The following is a 17423-nucleotide window of genomic DNA, read 5'->3' as shown; positions in this document are numbered from 1 at the left end:
AGAAAAAGCTGTTTTTTACACACATTATGTGATTCTGTTGGAAAAATCATCTGTATTAACATCATATGCCAATACGAATTTTAAAAAAAAAGTGTGTGGTCCTCTTTAAAGAGTCAGAGTGAGACCTCTGTCCTGACTGTCAGAGCTCTGTGATGGTTCCTGGCTGAGAGGCGGAGCAGTCGGTCTCTCAACGGCCGTCCTCTGATTGACGGCCAATCACAGCTGTTGTCCAAGAGGAAGACTCCTCCTTCCACCTCTTCAGCCAGAGCTCTCAGCCAATCACTGGTCTGTGTTAGGTAGACTGACAGGTGAAGCCCCGCCTCCTCCAGGTGGTCAGCGTGTGTGAGAACGAGTAAAGCGTGACGACGCCATTCTGGACCGAAGAGACTCTGAACACAGAAAAAAAATACACAAAATCACCCAAAAAATCACACACATACGTAGTGTCTGTGTGTGTGTGTGTGTGTTTAAATACCTCCACGAGCTCCTCCAGGTGTGTGTTGTCGTGCGGCAGGTCAGCTCTCACAACGAGCACAAGTACGTGCACGCCCTCAGGGCAGAGCTCGTGCACGCTCTGTGGGCGGGGCAACATAGGGGGCGTGTCAACCACTCGCAACATGAGGTCAGACTCCGCCCCCTGTCTTCTGAAATACTTCTGGAAATTTCGGCTTAGGAGCTGCAACTCCGTCGTCAAGGAAAGGCCAGAAATGCAGGTGCCCGTTTGGAACGCCTCTCCACCTGCCCAACAAATGAATTTATTACGAAGAGTTCGGTCTGGACCTGCTCTGTAGGAAGTGATAACTTCTGTTATGAATTGGTGCTATGTAAATGTTTACCATCTGAACGTTATACAAGCCCATTTCCGCCAGGAAAAGAAAAACATGAATGAAATGCATGATGGTAAAAATGTCATGGTAAGTCAAAAATATGAGATACTAAATTATGTGATAATGAGTCACAGTTGTGATATGGTAAATCAAATTTTTGAATCAAGATAGAGATGCTAGATGCTTCTTGACCTAAGGACTACTCAGAGGGCTAGTTGGTGAACTACTGTGGCTGGCAAACTAACGACTAATAGGTTAGCAAGCCGGGAACATGCTAATGCAAGCGAGTTGCATCTCTGAGCTTCTCTCTATTTTCTCTGTACTTCGCTGTTTACTTTCCCCTGGCATTTTGTTCTCAGGATCGTTCATAATTTCATTCAATAACACAAGCTTGTTAGCTCGGTTGCAAACGGGAAAATAAATTCACGCAGTTTATTCAGCAGATGTATCAGTATGATGGACTCCTGTCTCCTACCTGTGTGTAAACCAGGTCTGTGCTGTGGAGCAGTTTATACTCCGACAGAGGAGATTCAATGGTCCACCCAAAGATCAGCTCTGTCAAGACGGCTTGCTATCGGTCAACTGCGCAAATTTGCGAGTTAAAGTTCACCAAAGTAAAAACTGACGTGAGAAATTTGTGCAGCGAATCCACCAATCGCAGCGATTCTACTGGAAAGACATTTTGCTGTTTTAAATGCTGGTGTGATCAGACCTTTAGTAAGTCATAACTTTGATCTCATATTTGTACTTAGTAGATCAAATATCGTATTATCATCATCAACCGGTAAACCCACTTGGTACTTCACACTTATTTTATTTTATACTTAAACCCACCTGGTACTTCATTTATTTTCTGACCTGTTTTTATATTGTATTATATTTTTTGCTAGTACTTCCTCCTGTGTGCACTGACGTAAAGGCGAGCTGCTGTAACAAAGAGTTTCCCTTCGGGGATCAATAAAGGATTTCTGATTCTGAAATATGTGACTTTGTATCTCATAATTTTGTCTTAGTAAGTCAGAGTTTTGACTTACATCGAGTATATTTACACTGAGCTGAAGAAATGTGAAGATTCCAAAAGCAAAAATTTCAAAGGTGTGATTTGGCGAATCTGTAAAACTGACCAATAAGAGCATTCCCCACAGAGCTCCTCCCACTCTGCCTGTCGCCTAGCAACAGCACGTTCAGGGACAGCACATTCCGCTCGCCTTCGCTGAGCCGACGACCCCGGCTGCTGAGGATTCTGAAGGCGTTGTTGCCACGGCGACCGTGTTCCGTGCCGAGCGCCATCTCAGGATACGATGGAACTAAGTTTCAAAATGAACAACAAAATGTTTTGCTGTTTGGCGAGTAATGACTTCCTGATTGCATCCCTTTTAACGTTAAACATTTTTTGTTGTTAAATAATCTTATTTATGAAAACGTATTATTTGTCCTAAAAAACAACGTGTAGAAAATGCATTTTTATATTATCTCTATAAATTTTAAAAAGCAGGAAAACAATAAAACACTTCCATTCCATTTATTCATACAATTTTCAGGCTGGAATAAAACCTTTAAAAACTTCTGTTGATGTTGTAATCCACAGATAGAAATGGAAAATATTGCTAAAATGATTCAATCAAAAATTTAAAACGACTTTTTTACAGATTTTATCCGTAAAATCAAAAGCAGCATTTGTATCAGTGGAAACAGCCCAATTTAACCGTGACAGATTACACTGTTTTAACATCAGTTTTATCAGCAGTGTGTGTATAAAGCAGTGACTCGCTTTGGATTGAACCTAAAACTGACCGTAACCAGACTCCATAGGTGCCTCATTATGATCCCGTATATCAGCCATGATGGACCTGCTGCTAAAGAATCAACTTTTTATTTAAGTACAAGACATCGAAACTCTACGATCAACGTAATTTACAAAAGTGAGCCTTACCTGCTTTACCTTAGCAGGAGAGGCAAACAGACACATTTCCTGGACTGATCGATATGGGAGGTTGTGTGTGTATGTGTGTGTGTGTGTGTGTGTGTAGTTACCGGTTAAATAATAACCAGTCCAACCCATCTGTCCCTCGCTCTGTAGTTTTATTAGGTTGTAAAACTGACAAACATCCCTGCAATTTAGATTTGAAGGGACGCCTTAAAAGGGAAGTGCAGTGTGTGTGTGTGTGTGTGTGTGTGTGTGTAAATGCCACTAAGCTTTTTGGATCTCATAGTTATGACATGAGAAAACTGTTTCTCATAATTATGAGAACGTTGATACTATGTCATACTTATCTCATAATTGTGAGATCTCATGACAGTTAATCTCACCATTAAAACTGATCATAATTATATTCTCATAATTGTGAAATCTCATGAGAGATACTCATAACATTCTCACTATTATATTCTCATATCTTATAATTAAGAGATAATATCTAATAATACTGAGATACTAAGTCATAATTATGAGATATTAATGATGATAATAATAATTAAAGTATACCATCTCATATGATCTCATAATTAAGACATAATATCGCATAATACTTTGTCATAATAGTTATATAAGTCATAATCATACTAAAGTATGATATAATTAAGTATGTCATTATTATTAATCTTATCATTAAAGCTTGTCATAGTTATGAGAGAGTTTAGTAGTTCTGAGAAACTTATTAACATTCTTAACTTTATTCTCATAATTATGACATACCAAAGCATACAGTACAGTAAACGTGACATACTATCTCGTATTTATGATGGTAATAATTAAATAAATACCATCTGATAATTATAACTTATTGTCTCATAAACAAGAGATAACGTCTCATAATTCTGAGAAAAATCCCCTTTCAACTGGTGAAAATGAGCTTCCATAACTGTGTGTGTGCGCGTGTCATCGGTTTACCTGAAACTACCTGGATTTTTACAGTTAAACCTGGATGAACGCATGCAGCTCCGACCCCGCGGTCAACCCTCAGCGTGGACGTGGAGCAGCTCCGTCAGCGTCCTCTGTGTCACATAAAGTTAGAGTGAAAACTGTTCGTGCCTCCGGCTGCCGCAGAGAGAAACATCATCATCTGCTCGCAGTTTATCCTGACAGAGTCTCAAACCACAGAGATAAGATAACCTGAAGCTATTATTATCAGCAGACTGCACACATACACACATTTTCATCTTTTCTGTCATCCCAGTATGTGATGACCTCCTATTTTTGTACTATACTTGTGAGGACCTACATTAATGCATTCTCCAGCCCCCTAACATAATACTAACCAAAAGGCAGCATTAACTGATTTTTTTGTGGCCCGCTGATGGCAGAGGTAACCCACAACCAGCTGAAAACACGACAACAATGGCTAAGAGCAGAAAGCTGTTTTACTTTACCAGTTTAATCATATTATCATCAGAACAACACATGTGTAAAGCTGAACTGTGACATCAAGGAAACGGGGAAACACAGATGGCAAAGTGACGATAATGCAGATAGGTGTGTGTCACTGACCTATACTGAACACGCAGCAACAGGGAAGCTGGGGAACACGGATGGAAGAGTGACATAAGCATGTAAAAGACTGTGTGTGTGTGTGTGTGTGTGTGTGTGTTATCTTTATAACAACCATGCCCAAACTGAGGACAGCGATGCCCAACAGCTACCAACCACAAAAGAGGGAACATGCTCACACAAACACACAGTCCCTTTTCTCTCTCAATGTCAGCGAGCCTCCGGAAGATGGAAATCGATTCTCGGAAGATTTTGGGAAACAAAGAAATGACCATGTATGGTCATACACATCAGCACATCAGACTCTGTGAAGTTTTGTCCTTCTTGCGAAACTTCTGCAAAACTGTCCTCACAAGGATTCAAAAGCCTAAAATGACATGTGTTTACCCTGGTGGCTGTTGTTGCAGTTGTCAAGTCCAAAAGTGACCATACATACGATGTTTACAATGATAACAGTGGCAGATTTACCATCAAAATTCATAGTAATTCTTTGAAACAATCGTTCCTTGACTTAAGACAGAGCTTAACAAAAGCAGCTTCTCATTTTTAATCTGCAGCGATTGAAATGGTGGCTACCGCTAACGAATTTTGTCAACTCTAACTAGCTAATTAACATTAGCTCCATGAGTTGGTTAAAAACACAGTCTCAAGTTGACTTGATTTAAAACGAGAAGCCTGTAAAAGGCTCATGTGCACTTGATGGCTACATACATGATATGTTGCCAAAAGACTGAGGTTTAAGCTAACAAGTAAAAACGTTAGCATCCTCACCAGGTAATCCACATAGGCGACATGGAAATAAAAGAGCAGCCATTTTCTTGAATTGCAGGGTAGCTAGTTAGCCTTAGTATCATTGTACAGTGTAAAAAGGAAGAATGTAAGACTGTTATATAGTTTTAAAATAACTCTGTATGGTATGGAAATACATACATGCAAGCGACGCAGAGATTAAATTTGTGCTTTATTTTTCGTATTTTCAACCAGAGAAAGAGATTTGAGGATTAGTTTGACAAAAGTGTCTCGGGTAAGGTATTTGGCTCGGCTTGTGGAGTTTAAACTTCCCCAAATCCAATAAAGAACAGGTGAGAGCTGCTTGAAACAATTCCCACACAGTGGATGTCCTAGTCCTGAGCAAGAGTTCTTCTTACATAGCCTGAAACCCCACAAACTGATGTAGCTGTTTGATATTCTGTTTGGCTTTGGAAGTAATGCTGGGGCTATGTTAGCACTGTGTGTCGAGTGCTAGTTAGCCGGCATGCTAACATTTCAAATCAGAAAATGCTCTTGGGTCATTTTGAAAGGCAATGACAAATTTGGTTTTCTGTTGTTTGGTTTGGAGACATTGTTGGTTTCTGCAGATATCAGGAAAAAAAACTTTTTAAGATCCTTTTGGACTAAATATTCAAAACATTAAGACCATGCATAAAGTGTGTGAGGCTTCAGTGGAATGGAAAGTACGAGTTTTAGAGTGTTTATAAGCTATAAAACATCTGATGTTACTCAACTAATTCAGACAAAAGAAGAAAATAAATCAGATAAAATGTTGAAATTGAGACCTCATAAACTCCAATGTAAGACAATCTGATGATTTTTAAAGCATGGTATTTGTACATTTTACTTTTTAACGACCCACAGACCCTCCGTCCTGTTTCATTCAACTGTCTGTTTTTCATTGCAGGATGACGGCAGAAATCACCTGTTATCCTTCTGACACACATTTAAATCGGCAAGCAGTTTAAATATCTGAGGGTGAGATTTAACTCTGTGGTCATAAATAACTTTTATCTACACAGATGGAATAATTTCATTGCGTCTTTACGGGCCTGTGGGGATATCTTTTCCTCTTGGTAATCTTATCACCACCCACCAGTACCGGGAAACATTCACTGCCTGGTTTTCGGATACATGTGGTCCGACCAGATTTAGGCCTCTCTGTCTCAGATATTAAATGTTACTTAAACATTTTGTGAAAAATGGGAGCTGGTGTAAGGAAGTGGTTAGCTTCGCTTAGTAATAAAGACTGGAAAGAAGGGAAAACAGCTAGCCTGGCTCTGACTAAAGTTTGAAAATACATCTATTAAAACCTCTAAAGCTGGCTAATTAACACATTTCACGTTGTATCTCCTTTGGTTAATCCATACATAAAGAGAAATTTAAACGTGGCAATTTGTTGTTTCAGGGGGAGTGTGGTAAAAATCTCATTATCTCAAGAAAACGACCCGAGAAAAATTACTATCAATCACAGCAGCTCTGTTGTTTCTAACGTGAAGAGGCTTCCGTACTTTCACCCCGTTAGCTTTTGGTTCATTTAAGCAGACTGATCTTTCATCACAATAGTCCTAGAGAGTATCACATTGATGTGATTTAGCCATTGTAGCCTAGCGTCTTTACACAGCCACACAACTCTAGCACAGGAACAGGGCTGCCAACTCTCACGCATTGACCGTGAGACTCGCGCAACTTACACTTTTCACATGCTCTCACGCCACACATCCATTTTCTCACGCAGTGAACACACACAGACATGTTTCAAATGACTAATGCTTTTAATCATAAAATCAGAGATTAGCGATTGGTTGACAGACTGCCTTACAATACAGCAACATAAGATTCCTTCTTACAGTGGTGGAAATAAACCCCCGAAATGAACTGGCAGAGTGACACATAACAAAACAGGCAAATAATTATACCAACATTCATCCAAAATATACAGGAACAACTTATAGAAAAATAACTCTATCACAATAACAACAGTGCAATCAAACCAGACGTCTGGACAAACCTCAGGCCTTAAAGTTTGGGAAGGGACAGTTTTGGTTTAACGAGGCAACATTTCACAGTTTAGGGATGTGAATATGCATGTGAACGAGTTTCAGAGCATGACAGAAGAAGAGATTTGTGGTACAGTTTTTGTTTCAGTGGAACATCATACATCTACAAAGTTCTTTATTTCATTTAAATGAGTCCTTGAGGTGTTGAACAGCCTCTAAGTTTGGCTAACGTGAGTTTGGCTAATCTTGGCAGCTCATTGGAGGCTAATAGCCAAAGATCACCTGTTTATTGCTATGAAACTAAAGCTAAAACCCATTTTTATGAAGGTTCTGTTCAGTTTTTCCTTTGTAAAATCAAGTTTACCTCCAATTTTAAGCTAATGTAAGACTTCTTCATGCAAATTCTGAGGCTAGCTTATCACAGTGATATCAAAATAAGAAAATCAACTTAAATTGTCTTGTTGTGTTCAGCAACTTTCTTCATTTGTGTTACGTCAGTGTATATAGATGAAGTGAAACATCTTTGTAACTGGGCCGAAATAAATCTACTTACATCAGTGCAATTCAGGACTTTTGTTTTGAAAATCTGAATAAATATGTTGCAACAAACTATAATAAAGCCACTTCAAACATGAGACATCATTAGAACGTAACTGAAATTAGTGAAACTGTCTCACCCTTATCTCCCAATTAGCACAATATTTACCTTTTGAGAATAAAGATATGTTTTAGGCAATATCTGTGTTGTGTTTTTTCAAAATAACAGCACATGATTGGATATCTCTGGATCCTCAAAGCTTGCTGGAGGCCATTACAACAACATGTATCAGGTTTTCAATAATAAAGCTTTTCCTGTTGGTGTAAATGGGGTCAAACCGGATTTCAAAGTGGTTTCTGCTCGTCTAGACACCCAGGAGGAAACCAGATCTGAACCACAAAGAGTTTCACATCCCGCTGAGTTTGTGTGTGAATGCAGCCTGACAGGAAGCGAATTAGCATTGAGATACTGGGACAGAAGGGGGGAGAAGAAGGGGTTAAAGGGAGATTTCACAGGTGTAAACAGGTATGGTTATTCACCCCTCCCTCCGATCGTCTCTGTCTCACTGTCTTCTTTCTCGGTCTCTGCCTCTCGTTCCCTCCGGGATCGGTCACTGGCAGAGAGAGGACGGTCTTTCCCGCTTTCATTCCTTTCTTCCTTCCCTCCTTTCGAGCCACGGTTCCTCTCTGCTCCCCTCTGTCTTGTCTGTCTTTCCATCCATCCGTCCACCCTTCCTTAGTTTTTCTGGCACACATGAAGTCTGGTCTTTGCCACCGGTGGCGCTGACGACGACGACGACTCTGACGACTCTGACAGCAGCGAAGTGTGGGGGGAGGAGTGGCGAGACGAGGGAGAGGATGCTGCGAACTTGGACATTGCCGCCGCCAGCAGCGACGACGATGGTGGAGATGAAGGCCGGGCACCGGGCTCTTGCAGTATTCGGCAGCTAAGTCCGTCGCTGCAGGGGCAGCGCTGGAACAGCTCCAGGCCGTGGTTCCCCTTCCGGCGGTGTCGCGTGCAAACCTGTCCCACTCGCAACACCGGCTTGCAAATACGAGTCCAGAAGTGACGGGCGCAGCACAAACCGTCTGAACAGTCTGAGGAGCGAAGGCAGGGATCCCCGACCTGACCTGGAACCACAGACGCAAAAACTGTTAACAGATGGCCAATATGTGAAGGAAGTAGAGTTTCAGACATTGTGGTGGAAAGCAGACTCATACAATAAATCTACACTTCCTAGTTGTAATTATATCACAAATAATTATTTCAATGGCTCTAGAAACCAAATGACATAAAGAAGCAAAGAAGGTACTATTGGAGGATTAGAGGAGCATAAAAATGGAGTAATTATGGAGTTTGACAGTCAATTAATTATCAGATGTGGTAAAAACTACACAAGTTTGCCCTGCTTTTATTAAACAAGGTGTTCCAGACTAAATAAACAGAAAAATTACATGAATTAAAAGTGAATAAAGTGGTTTTATGTCCACGTTTCCACTGGGCTTTCTGGAAACTGGTTGAGATGAAGTAGCTGAGAAAAGAGAACAAATGCTGACCTTTACCGGGCGAGCCTTTGACGTCCACCTTCCCTCTCTTCCTCCATCCTTTCTTTTTGGACAGCGGACTCATCCCTCCATCTGAGTCAGGGATCCTCTGAGACACGAAACTGTCCACGTCAGGAACACAGATGTCTGAAGGAGAAAGAGAGGAACGAATGAGCATTTGAATGGGAACCATCCTTCGTTTTGTGAATGATCGCCCATAGACCTCACTGCATGATCATTAGATGGACGCCACAAAATGTTCACAAAAGCTGATAGCAATACGGTTTGTTTCCAAAACAGAAAAAGGGTAAAGGTTGACGGTCAGTAAGAGTAATGTGGAAGCCCATTTCTGCAAGGAAAATACAGATAAAATGTTAGAAATACTTCTGGTTAATTATACTAAAGAGATACTACACCAAGACTGTGAGATAATGACAGATTATGATAGTAAATCAGACTGTTTATATCAAAATTATGAGACACTAAATACTTACTAAATTAAAATGATGAGATTATTATGAGATACTACGTCACAGTCATAAGATACAGCAAGTCAAAACTTTTTTTAAGTTAAAATGATGAGAAACTAAGCCATAATTTTGACATAAAAAGTCAAAATGTTGACTTACATTCCCTTTCATAATTTTGATGCGGTGAATAAAAACTTTGTACTGACTTGGTATCTCGTAATTTTTATTTCCGGGCTTCCACATTACGCTCATCTTATTTAAATGTACTTTTTTTTTTTAGCTCTTGGTTAGTAACCGTTGGTTACACGTTATTCTTATATTCTTCGGACAACACTGCAAAATGGCAAACATGCTATGGGCCTGCAGTAACAGTTTCAGGACGCGGCGGATACCGTACAGAAAGGCTAATCTTACTGTTGCTGCAGCGGTTGCCCGGGCAACACATGCCGTCCCTATGGCAACGCCTCTTCCTCCTACGGCAGGTCTGACAGCGCGAGTGGGCGGGGCCTTTGGTGGGGGCGTGGCAGTAGTTCCCCTCGCTGCACTCCAGGTCGCTCATGCACTGGTAGAGCTGCGGGGAGACAGAACGCGGCTTTAGAACTTTGGAACGGAACTTTGAAACATTGTAACAGTCCTGCCGGTGACGCGTGGGCCATTCGAACGGACAGAACACGTGACGTCAGAAACACACTCTCACCGTCAGGTCCAAGCTCGGCTCCCACGTGCTCCGGTTCATTGGCAGCGCGTGCCCCTCCCGCAGGATCACCGTTCGGATGGAGTTCAGCCTGACACGCGCTTCCCCGCCGCGGGAACACACCAGCAGCACGAGCGCGAGACACACCATCAGCACCAACTGCCTCATGACTGCTGCTGGGACAAAAAGGACTCATAGTTTAAAAAAAACACACAAACATACGCTTCACGTGCATAAATATTCACTCCCAAATCATTGCATGTCGTCTCTAAATTTAAATTTATATTCACATAGTTTAGCTTAAAAACTAAACTCGGGGTGCTTTTCCTCAAAATCTCAGTGAAGACAAATCCTGGTTTACAGTAGATATCGATAAATTAGGAAATATCAAAACCCAAGACACCGTGAGGCTGCGCCTTTACTTGAAATGTCTCGTGCACCATCTCGCGGACGCCTGAACTTTATATTTCCACAGTTTGGACAGCTGTGATTTTAAAATGTAGTATATTCTTGGAGGCAGCAGACATTTGCAGAAAAGAAAAAAAACACTAAATGATTTATCTTACCTGTTGCTTGCAGAGTGAAGTTCCTCTTCTCTGAAAGACGCTTAAAGATGTAGCTAAACGGTGAGGAATGAATCCCGGTTTGTCGCTGCTGTTGTGTTAAAATCCCAGAAACAAAACAGAAGAAGATGCTGCACGTTCTGCGCGCAGGAGCTGCGACAGGTGAGCCGTACCCGGACCCTGATCCACTTTATAGGCTGCCTCCACTGCCACGCGCGAACCCCGGTCCGCCCACAGCCCCGGCCACGCGCCCCCACCCCTCCCGCGTACACATCGATACCCGCGCGCCCCCCCATCTGCAGCCATCGATACAGAGAGAGGGGGGGGGGTGAAGAAAGATGTCAGCTGTGCTTTTTAACTTTAACGTCTCGTCACTGCAGCCTGAAAACGCCTTCACGTATCTTCATTTAATAGCTCCAGAATACAAAAGTCCCATTAAACAACAAGCTAAAACTTTATATTCAGACTGTTCTCAGCTTTCAGTTGACTGGAGAGGCTGCAGTGCAACGTTTGGCAGGATAAAAAACAGAAACACGTTTTTAAAAACACACTGAGGACACACAAAGACTTAGTTGGCTACTTGAAACATTTAAATTACCACCTGGAGAAGGCCTATGGGATGAGGGGAAAAGCCCCTTTTTTGTTTGAAGTTTTGTACATAAACATGTATTACCTGAAATGATGTAGATGTAATGTTATGATCAGTAATGGAAGAAGTGTTCACATCTTTTACTTAAACAAAACTCTGTGCATTGAAACATTTAAAGTTAAAATACAGCAAAGTATGAAAAGTAAAAATGCTAAATGTGAATATACAGTATCCTATATTACATTTTACTATTGTTGTTGGTCAAGGTGCAGCTAATCTTAATGCCTTTATATGGTTTAATCTGTAAGAACGTGCAACATTTCTGCACATTTCTCTCTGAAATGTAGTGAAGTACAAGCATCTCAAAACTCTACTTTGGTTTTGTGTGTTTGACGTTCACACCGCATTCACAGATCAGTTTACCGATTGTTACCTAAAGCTACATTTCTTTTATTTTCTGTCTTGTTTTTCTTTTTTTCCTGAGGTCGGCTGCAAACTCTGGACCCCGAGACCTGGTTCAGTTCGGGCCTGGACTTCAGGTCAGCAGGTCAGATCTGCCAGAGGAACTCCGACATGCCTTAGTTTGACCTGTTGGTGGAGAGAGCGATACTGGACGTCGTTACAGTTCACACGCCATCATCCTGGTTTTGAGGTTATTCACCTGCGTGTACACGTGATTCCAACAGCATCGAGGTTTCTGGTGGCGGAGGCTAACTCGTTTTTTTTGTGTTTGTATTATTCTTGGTTACTTGCAGCGGCATGTTTCCACCGATTTCTACCAAGAACATGACGTTTACACGTGCAAACACATAACCAGCGTACCCGATCATAGCAGGGACATTAATGTAACAAGGCTAAGAGTCTGCAGCCGCTCTGATGCCCCCACGAGGCTGTAAAGTTCATTAAACTGTTGGATGGATGAGAAATAAAAAGACAATGTTGATATTTCTTTATCTTATCCTCCAGGTGTTTGTGCTTTTAGCTGACATGCTAATTTTTAGCATGTTATCAATTAGTTGCTAACATGCATCTTAACAAGAGTGGGATTTTAATATGCCGACATGTAACAAGCAGCATGTTAGCATGTGATGTTTAGCATGCTAGCATATTAACATGGCTACCATGGTAAGATGACGCCATTACGCTTGTAATGCTTCCCATGTTAGCATACATGTTAGCATGGTAACATCCTTTAAAGCTCATTGTTCTGACTACTCTTTCTTAACTCAGTGTATTCAAATCACCTCCGTCGCTTAACGTTGGTTTAGACACGCTGAAAACTCCGGTTTGGTCGAAATAAACCCTCAATTCACCGAGTTAGCTGTGAAAATATCGGGAGAGGAGAGAAACAGCGTTTCACATCTAACTTGCTGAATGAAAGGTTTCTGTCGACCAAAACCAGAGTAGGTGTTGGAACAGCGGAAGGACAAACAAAGACGGTTTGGGTGAGTTTTATTTTGTTCCTGTCGAGTTTGAATGAAGTGTGTTTTACGATGATCTGCGAGGTAAAATTACTGCTTTTGTCAATGGAGTCTGGTGGCTTTGAGGAGAGCGATGTGACGGCTGTTTCTGGTTCAACAAAAAGGATCTTTCTCTTTAACGGAAAGGTCTGTCTCTGCAGGATCCCGTCCGCGATGCTGTCGGACACTTACAACATCAGTCCGAGCCCGTCAGCGGCAAACACAGGTGCTTTTAGTGGACGGACGTAGACGGGGCGCAATTGCAATAGCAGCCAGGCTGAAAAAGACCAGCGTTTCCCTGTAAGTGCAGAACTTCAGTGAAAGTACTTTCCACCACCGCGAAGGTTGTGGAGATATCTGCGATATCGGTGATTCACCGCTAATCGCAGGAGTTTTCCTTTAACATCATATGAAAATCACACAATTCCTGTTTAAACAATCAGCACGCACACACACACACACACACACACTATCTTTACATATTCTTCTATCTCGATGGCAATTAAACTCACGACCTTTAAGTCAGTAACATTTAACCTTTCCACACTCACGAACCGACGACACCTGCGTGCGTGTTTGTGTGTTTTAATTGTACCGATACAATCAGAGCTGCAACGACAGATATGATCACACACACACACACACACACACACACACACACACACACACACACACACACACACACGTGGTAATTATAAGATCATTCAAGAAAACATTTACTTATTCACTCTCTCACATAACACACACACACACACACACACACACACACACACATTTGCCTTTAGATAAATGTCTGTAAGTAAGACAGGAAGTGAGATTTGGATAAACACACACACAATCGTATTATGTCATCGGTATCATATTAAACCTCTCACACACCAGTTTCCTTTAACGTTTTCCTTACCTGCAGCAGTGTGTGTGTGTGTGTGTGTGTGTGATCAGTGTATCAGAAGTGAAACCAAATATTCACAACAAAGAAACATCACTACTGAGGACATTATATGTGAAAACAAAGATGAAGAAAAGGAGAAAATATAAAAACAGACGGAGAACGTACATTTACTCAGCTGCTGTTAAGCTACTTGTGCTTCACTCGAGTATTTCCATGTTCTGCTACTTTCTGCTTCCAGAAGGAGGGAAATATTAATATCAATAACCCGAATAAATCGCAATGTATCATTAATGTTAATAATAATATAATAAACTTTATTTATAGAGCACTTATCAGAACAACAAGAGAAATAAAACACCACAGTGAATGATGAAATATAAAGAAATAAACAGTAAGATAAACAGTTCAGGTAAAATCAGGATCTGCTTTCAGATGAAAATGTGTTTTGAGACGAGACTCAAACGAAGACTCTGACTCAGACAGCCTGATGTCTTCGGGCAGGTTGTTCCAGAGCCTCGGGGCCCTGATGGCAAAAGCTCCGTCCCCCTTAGTTTCCATCCTGGACTCAGGAACAGACAGGAGACCCCTGCCCGAAGATCTCAGACTACGTGAAGGTTCATAAGGGATTACAAGGTCTAAAATATAATCTGGAGCCATGAAGAGCCTTAAAAGTAATCAACAAGATCTTAAAATCAGTCCTGAAACCAACAGGGAGCCGATGTAAAGAGGCTGAACCAGGTGTGACGTGGTCCTGGTTTACAGCCAGCAGTCTATAAAGTAGTTGAAATTAGCTCCACACAGAGTCCACAGTCCAGTTTCTGACAGCTACCCCGCCCATTCGGAGTCTGCAGAGACCCCCTCCTGAAATCTGGGTCCGTCAGAAAGGGATCGGTGAGGGAGGGGTTCTCAGATACGATGGAACGAGGTTTAGTGAAGTCCAGGTGTGGCAGCGAGAACAGGAGCAAGTGGCGTCCACGTTACAGCGGGCGGCGTGGGACCAGCACCGTCTCCGGCAGCAGCGGGACACCGGTTACCATAGAAACGCAGCACACGACGTATTACAGTTTTTTCCAGTTGCTAACGAGCGTCGTTCAACACTGAAACCACATTTTCAAAACTCCTCACACAGTCAAACAGCTGATCGCAACACTTCTCATTCAGAAAACACACGTTTCATTCACACACTGACCTAAAAACACACACATTTCATTCACACACTGACCTAAAAACACACATTTCATTCACACACTGACCTAAAAACACACATTTCATTCACACACTGACCTAAAAACACACATTTCATTCACACACTGACCTGAAACACACATTTCATTCACACACTGACCTAAAAACACACACATTTCATTCACACACTGACCTAAAAACACACACATTTCATTCACACACTGACCTAAAAACACACACATTTCATTCACACACTGACCTAAAAACACACACATTTCATTCACACACTGACCTGAAACACACATTTCATTCACACACTGACCTGAAACACACATTTCATTCACACACTGACCTAAAAACACACACATTTCATTCACACACTGACCTAAAAACACACACATTTCATTCACACACTGACCTAAAAAACACACACATTTCATTCACACACTGACACTGACCTGAAACACACATTTCATTCACACACTGACCTGAAAACACACATTTCATTCACACACTGACCTGAAACACACATTTCATTCACACACTGACCTAAAAAACACACATTTCATTCACACACTGACCTAAAAACACACACATTTCATTCACACACTGACCTAAAAACACACACATTTCATTCACACACTGACCTAAAAACACACACATTTCATTCACACACTGACCTAAAAACACACACATTTCATTCACACACTGACCTAAAAACACACACATTTCATTCACACACTGACCTGAAACACACATTTCATTCACACACTGACCTGAAACACACACATTTCATTCACACACTGACCTAAAAACACACATTTCATTCACACACTGACCTGAAACACACATTTCATTCACACACTGACCTAAAAACACACACATTTCATTCACACACTGACCTGAAACACACATTTCATTCACACACTGACCTAAAAACACACACATTTCATTCACACACTGACCTAAAAACACACACATTTCATTCACACACTGACCTAAAAACACACACATTTCATTCACACACTGACCTAAAAACACACACATTTCATTCACACACTGACCTAAAAACACACACATTTCATTCACACACTGACCTGAAACACACACATTTCATTCACACACTGACCTGAAACACTAACAACAGGAAGCATCACATGATGGATGAACGCTTCTTTTTTAAAGTTTCACATAAATACTGTAACACAGTTTCACTTTACTGAAAGCATCTGTAACACGAACGAATCAGAAATTAATCAAAATTAAATTTTTTACATGAATATAAGTTGTTGAAAATTAGAACCAAAAGGTGAACAAAGAGGGGAAGCACTCCAGGGCTGCAGTGATAATAAAAAAGAATAAATAAAATGCTTCCTACACGTTACTGCAGCAACATGTGCAGTTGTTCGTTACAGTAAATCACAGCGGTGCTTCCGGTCTGCGCTCTGTCCTCATCAGCATCACAGCTGATAAACTTCCTGCTGGACGTCCGATCCGTCCGGCGGCCTGCAGGAGACACGTCTCCGCTGCCTCCAGGGTTTCAGTTTACTTTCAGCAGTTTAAAATAAATGCTGGGAATGTGCCGCCGTCCTGTTTTGAATGTGTGTGTGATCATTCTGAATGCAGTGTGTCAGCGTTAGAACAACGTGCTGAACACACACACACGGCGTTTTGCGTGTTGTGGAGGACGAACAGGAAACGTGAGTTTACTACAGTCAGCATTATAGCACAGAATACTACAATATAATATATAATAAATAATACATCTAGTACAATATATAACATATATATATGTTATATACATGTTACTGAACACAACTAACATTTTCATAAGAAGATAAATGAACACAACGCACACACAAACACACAACACACACACACACACACACACACACACACACACACACACACACACACACACACACACACACACACACACGATGAGGTTTTAATTGAATCGAGTATCGAGGCTTCTGGCTGTTTCATTCATTTCATTCTGAGTGTGTGTGTGTGTGTTTGTTTGTGTGTGTTGTGTTGTGTGGTGTGTGTGTGTGTTGTGTTGTGTGTGTTGTGTTTGTGTGTGGTGTGTGTGTGTGTGTGTGTGTGTTGTGTGTTGTGTGTGTGTGTGTGTGTGTGTGTGTGTGTGTGTGTGTGTGTGTGTGTGTGTGTGTGTGTGTGTGTGTGTGTGTGTGTGTGTGTGTGTGTGTGTGTGTGTGTGTGTGTGTGTGTGTGTGTGTGTGTGTGTGTGTGTGTGTGTGTGTGTGTGTGTGTGTGTGTGTGTGTGTGTGTGTGTGTGTGTGTGTGTGTGTGTGTGTGTGTGTGTGTGTGTGTGTGTGTGTGTGTGTGTGTGTGTGTGTGTGTGTGTGTGTGTGTGTGTGTGATGTGTGTGATGTGTGTGTGTGT

The 17423-nt window shown here is 41.5% G+C and overlaps 2 protein-coding genes across 9 annotated transcripts; both read right to left on the bottom strand.

The window, feature by feature from the left end:
* Positions 1–21: 21 nt before the first annotated feature.
* LOC122870261 (GTPase IMAP family member GIMD1-like) lies at positions 22–3834 on the bottom strand. Of its 7 annotated transcripts, none has more exons than XM_044184344.1 (5): positions 2761–2839; positions 2622–2683; positions 1952–2134; positions 476–738; positions 22–389 (listed from the first exon to the last, which is right to left on the bottom strand). In XM_044184344.1, exons 2-5 carry the CDS (start codon positions 2668–2670, stop codon positions 114–116), a joined length of 771 nt encoding a protein of 256 aa, XP_044040279.1. In that variant the 5' UTR covers positions 2671–2683; positions 2761–2839; the 3' UTR covers positions 22–113. The 7 variants fall into 7 exon arrangements, with proteins under 7 accessions (XP_044040279.1, XP_044040280.1, XP_044040281.1 ...); XM_044184345.1 differs by having other exon boundaries at positions 2622–2680; positions 2761–2817; XM_044184346.1 differs by having other exon boundaries at positions 2622–2680; positions 2770–2787.
* Positions 3835–6841: 3007 nt separating this feature from the next.
* On the bottom strand, positions 6842–11140 carry LOC122870245 (dickkopf-related protein 2-like). Of its 2 annotated transcripts, none has more exons than XM_044184310.1 (5): positions 10898–11140; positions 10335–10507; positions 10052–10208; positions 9180–9314; positions 6842–8753 (listed from the first exon to the last, which is right to left on the bottom strand). In XM_044184310.1, exons 2-5 carry the CDS (start codon positions 10497–10499, stop codon positions 8359–8361), a joined length of 852 nt encoding a protein of 283 aa, XP_044040245.1. In that variant the 5' UTR covers positions 10500–10507; positions 10898–11140; the 3' UTR covers positions 6842–8358. The 2 variants fall into 2 exon arrangements, with proteins under 2 accessions (XP_044040245.1, XP_044040244.1); XM_044184309.1 differs by having other exon boundaries at positions 10335–10504; positions 10898–11137.
* Positions 11141–17423: the final 6283 nt, after the last annotated feature.

This window comes from Siniperca chuatsi, linkage group LG22 (genome assembly GCF_020085105.1).
Source record: "Siniperca chuatsi isolate FFG_IHB_CAS linkage group LG22, ASM2008510v1, whole genome shotgun sequence".
NCBI lineage: Eukaryota > Metazoa > Chordata > Actinopteri > Centrarchiformes > Sinipercidae > Siniperca > Siniperca chuatsi.
The sequence above is the reverse complement of the archived record's forward strand: the minus strand, read 5'-3'. Positions and strand labels throughout refer to the sequence as shown.